This window comes from Carcharhinus amblyrhynchos, unplaced genomic scaffold (assembly GCF_965287045.1).
Source record: "Carcharhinus amblyrhynchos unplaced genomic scaffold, sCarAmb.v2.hapA scaffold_49, whole genome shotgun sequence".
In the NCBI taxonomy this organism is placed as follows: domain Eukaryota; kingdom Metazoa; phylum Chordata; class Chondrichthyes; order Carcharhiniformes; family Carcharhinidae; genus Carcharhinus; species Carcharhinus amblyrhynchos.
Genome location: NW_027649790.1, coordinates 1,697,419 through 1,703,418, shown reverse-complemented (window position 1 = coordinate 1,703,418; position 6,000 = coordinate 1,697,419). Strand labels below are relative to the sequence as shown.

At 46.8% G+C, this 6,000-nt stretch overlaps 1 protein-coding gene across 1 annotated transcript in view; it reads right to left on the bottom strand.

The window, feature by feature from the left end:
- Positions 1-240: 240 nt before the first annotated feature.
- Positions 241-6,000, bottom strand: part of stt3a (STT3 oligosaccharyltransferase complex catalytic subunit A) — a 46,869-nt gene continuing 41,109 nt past the window's right edge. Inside the window, exons 17-18 of the mRNA XM_080182219.1 lie at positions 4,330-4,445; positions 241-528 (exon numbers count right to left, since the gene is read on the bottom strand). Coding sequence (XP_080038345.1) covers positions 490-528; positions 4,330-4,445 — 155 coding nt within the window. The 3' untranslated portion in view covers positions 241-489. The remainder of the gene's footprint in view (positions 529-4,329; positions 4,446-6,000) is intronic.

The window sequence follows — 6,000 nt, the reverse complement described above, 5'->3', positions numbered from 1 at the left end:
AGCTGTGACGCCCTCCATGGCCAAACAGGTTGTGGTCATTCACTGAATGTGTATGAAAACAGACCATGTGAGTGCAGATTAGACAAATTAAGCTAAGCCAGTGAATTAGAAAGTTAGGCTTGGGGATATTTGGACAGCAGGAGGACATTTGAATCCACGCTCGTCAGAACCAAACTTCATACAGTGCATCGCAACGACCTTGGAAAGAGAATTACACCAGTCCACATCACTCCGTGGGTGTCCATTTGAACCCTTTATTTGACCAGGGTAGAACATTAAGCCCAGCATAATAATGTTTTGGTCACTTGCCATAAATCATTCACCAACCAATTGGACATTTCAGACAGATTACCGCAGATAGGTCGCAACATGTAAACAAACTCTGAGATCTTCCTTTATTCCCAAACTAGTGTATGTAAAAAAAATACAGCTCTTCTTCACAGGACAAGGCCTCAGTGCTGATATCAATCATAGCTGTGTTATGTCTCCTTACGTTCTTGAGAGCCCTCGGTTATCCAGATCTTTCACCTGTGGAGAGGCAGCAGAACGTGATAAAGAGTTCTGAACATTAAATCTTTGACCGTTTTTTGGAAAAAAAACAGCCTAGTTCCACCGTTGTACCACAAGAAGATGAACTGAACCAATCTCAAATACTCAATTGGACAAGTCAGGGGTTTTTCACTCAGAGGGTGGTGAGTGATGAAACCAGCTGCCGTCGGTGGTGGTACAGGTGAACTCGCTGGGGTCTTTTTAGAGACTTCTGGATGAGTACATGGGATTTAATGGGATTCAGAGTCATAGATAGGCCTGTTAGGTATGGATATGATCAGCGCAACTTGTGGGCCGAAGGGCCTGTTTGTGCTGTAGTGTTCTATGTTCTAACTAAAGAGGGGTAGGGACGCAGCCTGTCATCAAGCCTTCTCACAACCCTTCCTGGAGAACTCTCTCTCCTCATCTCAATGCTAAACGCTCAGCCCCCTTCCCCCGAGACTGTGCCCCACGATTTCACTGCCCAGAGAACAACCCTCTGTCTCTCCCTCTCAATATGATCACCTCTCATTCTGTGCAGGAAGACCTCAACTATGGCACAGTGTTAGCACTGCTGCCTCACAGCAGTGACCCGGGTTCAATTCCCGCCTCGGGTGACTGTAGAGTTTGCACATTCTCCCCGTGTCGCGTGGACCGGGTGCTCCGGTTTCCTCCCACAGACCGAAGATGTACAGGTTAGGTTGACTGGCCTCGTTAAATAGCTCCTTAGCGTCGGAGTAAATATGTGGCGTTAAGGGGACAGGGCCTGGGTGGGATTGTTGTTGGCACAGGCTCGATGGGCCGAATGGCCTCTTTCTGCACCGTAGGGATTGTACGATTCTAAAGCTGGGTTTGAGAGTCTGAAAGTTGCGACCGAAGTGAAATGATTGTCTCACTGGAGTCAATGTTAAAACCAGTGTGAGCTTTCTCTGGGCATTTCTAGCCTGGAAAAACTGATGTAATATTTGAAATACACAGTGATGTACTGAGCATTTACTGCTGAAACAACTTGCAAAATTAGAGTTATTATTAAATAAAGAAGAAATATAACACACAAAACACTTAGAAAATGTGTTCACCATTTGCGTACAGCATTTTAGATTGAGCAGGCTCCATCCAGTGGCAGAAGCTGGTCAGTGCAGGTGGCTGTCTCAGCTCCACCTGCACCAACCAATCTCTGCTACTAGATGGAGCCCTTCAGTGCAAGTTTTAAAGTTATTAGTGTCACAAGTGGGCTTACATTAACACTGCGATGAAGTTACTGTGAAAATCCCCTAGTCGCCACACTCTGGTTAGCATCTCAAAGGGACCGTTCGCTCTGTGACACCCTGGTCCACTCCTCTACCACCCTCAACACCCATCCTAGGAGGTGTAACCCCTTTATCTCCTCCTCCTTCAAGGGCCCAGACACTCCTCCTGGATGAAGCAGTGATTTACTTGTACTTCTCCCCATTTTGTCAAAGCAGTCGCTGCCAGGAAGGGGTCTCCACCGCACTGGGGAGACCCAACATAAACTGGGCGACCGCTTTGCAGAACACATTCGCTCGGTCTGCAAGCCGTGGCTCTGACCTTCTGCTGTTTCAATTCACCAGCTTTCTCAAATTTCTATTGATCCTTTGCCTGCTGCAATGTTCTAGAGAAATCCATCACAAGCTGGGGGAACAGCACCTCATCTTCTGAGCAGGAATTTAACAGTCTCTAATGAATCCAAGGAGGAATTCAGGAGAAACTTTACCCAGAAAGCAGAACTTGTTACAAACAGCCAGGTGAATGGTATAAATACATTTAAGTGGAAGCTCGGTAATTCATAGAATCCCTTCAGTGCAGAAGGAGGCCATTTGGCCCATCTAGTCCGCACCAACCATAATTTCACCAAAGCCCTATCCCCATAACCCCACGTGTTCACCCTACTAGTGGCAATTTAACGTGGCCAATCAACCTAAGGAGGGGAAAGGAATAAGACATGTTGAAAGGATGAGGGGAAGGCTCTCACTCAGCACAAATGCTGGCGTTGACCTGTTGGATATAATGGCCCGATTCTGTGCTGTGAATTTATTTATAAATATTTTTAACTCCATCCAAGGTCGGGTGGTGCTTGAAGAGGAAGCTCTGAGCTGCATAACACTAGGCGTGAAGTACTCAACGTTCATGGGTGGTGACAGTGATGGAAGCAGCTTGAAATATTAGACGCAGTAATTTACAGCGTTTCAGTACACTACTCAATATTGATTCTTCCACTGAATGATTCCAGTTTTCACGTATTCAACTAGACTCAAGGACATGGGACTGCTTGAAGTCAAAACTGAAAATGTGGGGGCTAGTTTCCATATGGATAGTTTAACAGATTGGGGAAGCCTAGAGGGCACAAATTGAGTGTGTGCAGAAACAGACTGGATACTAGGTGGTTCTTCTCTCAAGGTGCAGCAAGCCTCGAATGCAGCGCTGATGGCTTTGGTGCCTACTGATTCTCTGCCTTTGAGCGCGAGGACTGGTTTCTGACTGGGGCAGAAATTATATCATATAAAAGGCAAGTGTCTTTGTAGATAATACTTGGTCAACGGGATTACCCTAAGGGGTCAGAGAGGAATTTTCTAGAATGTGCCCTTGTAAAGTGTTAGGGTTTTTGCCTCTCCGGCACTGGAAGTGTGGGGAGGCAGCAAAAGCTTTACTGGGTGGCACAGTGGTTAGCACTGCTGCCTCTCAGCGCCAGGGAACTGGGTTCAATTCCGGCCTTCGGTCGCTGTCTGTGCGGGGTTTGCACATTCTCCCCGTTTCTGCATGTGTTTCCTCTGGGTGATCCAGTTTCCTCTCTCGGTCCAAAGACGTGCAGATTAGGTTGATTGGCCATGCTAAATTGCCTCCTACTGTCAGGGAGATTAGCAGGGTCAATAAAGCTTACAGGAATAGGGCCTCGGTGGGATTGTTGTTGGTGTAGACTCGTTGGGCCAAATGGCCTCCTTCTGTACTGTAAGGATTCTATGAATGAAGCTCCCTCCAGCCACCATGAACCAGCTGCTCTTCTGCCTGCCAACTCAGTGTCTGTACACATAAACCCAGCAGCAAGAGAACCCAGATATGGACAACAGGATCACTGCACGCCACTTCAAAATACCTGGGTAAAATATGTGTATGATTGATTGAATTTATTGTGATCTATTTGGCGACGTTTACACCAGACTGAAAGCATTGCCCTCAAACAGTCAACTACACCATCACTGGGTGATATCTATTCGCTTGGTTCACAAACACTGGACTGTTTACAACTTTAAAAAAAGCTGACGCCAGACAGCTTTTTGAGGATTAACCCTTACAACACGGTACTCAGCCAGGAGACAAGTACAAAAATATCAGCAACCCACAAATGTTTGTGCATGCCGTATTAGAAAAGCAATCTTCCCACACAAAATCAAACTGGATTATACTCGCACAGGGACCAAGCATCCTCTTGTACTGTGCTCATTCTCACTCATCGCTTTCAGCAAACTTCGTAACTGCGGATGACACTACCCCCAACTCGACCGCTTTCAACACCCACCTACACAAACTCCTCTGCAGGAACTGCTGAACAGCTACAACGAGGAGAAACTCTAAGATTTTACACATCCACAATCAGGAGAATACAGTCCAGAGTGTCTTAGCCCACCTGGCTGTTGAAACACTCTCTATGTTACCGCAGAGACCAACTCTTACAGCTCACAAACTGAAACCCCCAGAACGATCAGTGAGATCACACTTTGTAACAGTGAGCCATTGCACCCTGTTGCTAGTGCAGTGTACTGCACTGCTGTTTGCAGCACTTACCTTGTATATACGGACCAGCCAGTGCTCAGTGGTGTAAGCTTCTTCTAGCACATCAAGCTCAAAGTCTTTGTTCCCAATCTCGGCATTCCTTACTCTGTCATATCCAGGCGGGCGTTCTGTGGGGAAATATGATGGCACCATTAACATGACCAATTAATATAGTCTTGTCAATTCATTCCTTAATTAAGACTCTGTGCAATGCTTGTCCCAACTTAGCATCTCAGAGCACAGAGCAACTCATATAATGTGAAACCAAAACATCAGAACGATGCAGCTTTGGGATTGTGTGTGCAGGGATGAGGGGCAAAAAGGAAGGCTCTTCTGAGGGGAGACTTTGGGAACATTGAGATAACATTTATAGCTAAACAGTCTACCTTACCTGGACATGGTAAGGTTGTGTTTGACACTGCCTATTATCTATATCTGATATTGCAGCCCCTAACCTCATTGAACCCCAATTTCTCTGCATTCAGTCTGTGATTCAATCCTTCGTGTGGGTGAAAAGCAAATACAAGAAACGAAGAAATACTTAATTCCCAAACTGACAGATGAGGTTTTATCCCGACAGTCTTTACGTATCACTTTAAAGTTATAGCAATCTTAAAAGTAGAATGAAAGCGATTGTTGGGAGATAGTAATGACTATCTCCAGGTGATGATTTACCTGGGACTCCAATGAACTTTGATTCAAACCTGATATTCTTTGAAGGGGAGGGTGCATTTTTTACGCTTTACAGCAGGAACAAGCTGCTGGTCATTAAAGCTGGAATATAACATTTATTCTGAAAGAACTGTCTTGGTGATCTGAGTGAACTTGAAACTCAAGATGCAGTTTAGGTTCAGTCCCATTCCCCTTCAATTCCATGCTATAACTCACTGCCCATTCACTGAGTAATGGAGGAATCTGCAGCCAGTCTTTTCTTAGGATAGGTTTATTCATAAAATCCAGAGAACACAGATGTAAACTCCCTTCTCCTCCCCCCTCACAGGCACAGACTCCCTTCTCCTCCCCCCACACAGGCACAGACTCCCTTCTCCTCGCCCCACACAGGCACAGACTCCCTTCTCCTCCCCCCACACAGGCACAGACTCCCTTCTCCTCCCCCCACACAGGCACAGACTCCCTTCTCCTCCCCCACACAGGCACAGACTCCCTTCTCCTCCCCCACACAGGCACAGACTCCCTTCTCCTCCCCCACACAGGCACAGACTCCCTTCTCCTCCCCCACACAGGCACAGACTCCCTTCTCCTCCCCCACACAGGCACAGACTCCCTTCTCCTCCCCCACACAGGCACAGACTCCCTTCTCCACCCCCACACAGGCACAGACTCCCTTCTCCTCCCCCCACACAGGCACAGACTCCCTTCTCCTGCCCCACACAGGTACAGCCTCCCTTCTCCTCCCCCACACAAGTGGAAACCCGTTCTTACATACACTTTAGAATACCAGTATGATAGGGAGTGGGATTGCTTGATCTTGGGTTCGAACATAGCTTGGCACAACATTGAGGGCCAAAGGGCCTGTGCTGTACTGTTCTATAATGTCCCAAGCTTTTCCCCATTAGTAACAGCTGCTCTCACTTACAACTCAAGCATGCATTTCATTGAGAGGGTTGCAGCATTAACATTCTGAACTCTATGCTCCCTGTTATTAACAGTAGGTTTCAGGCT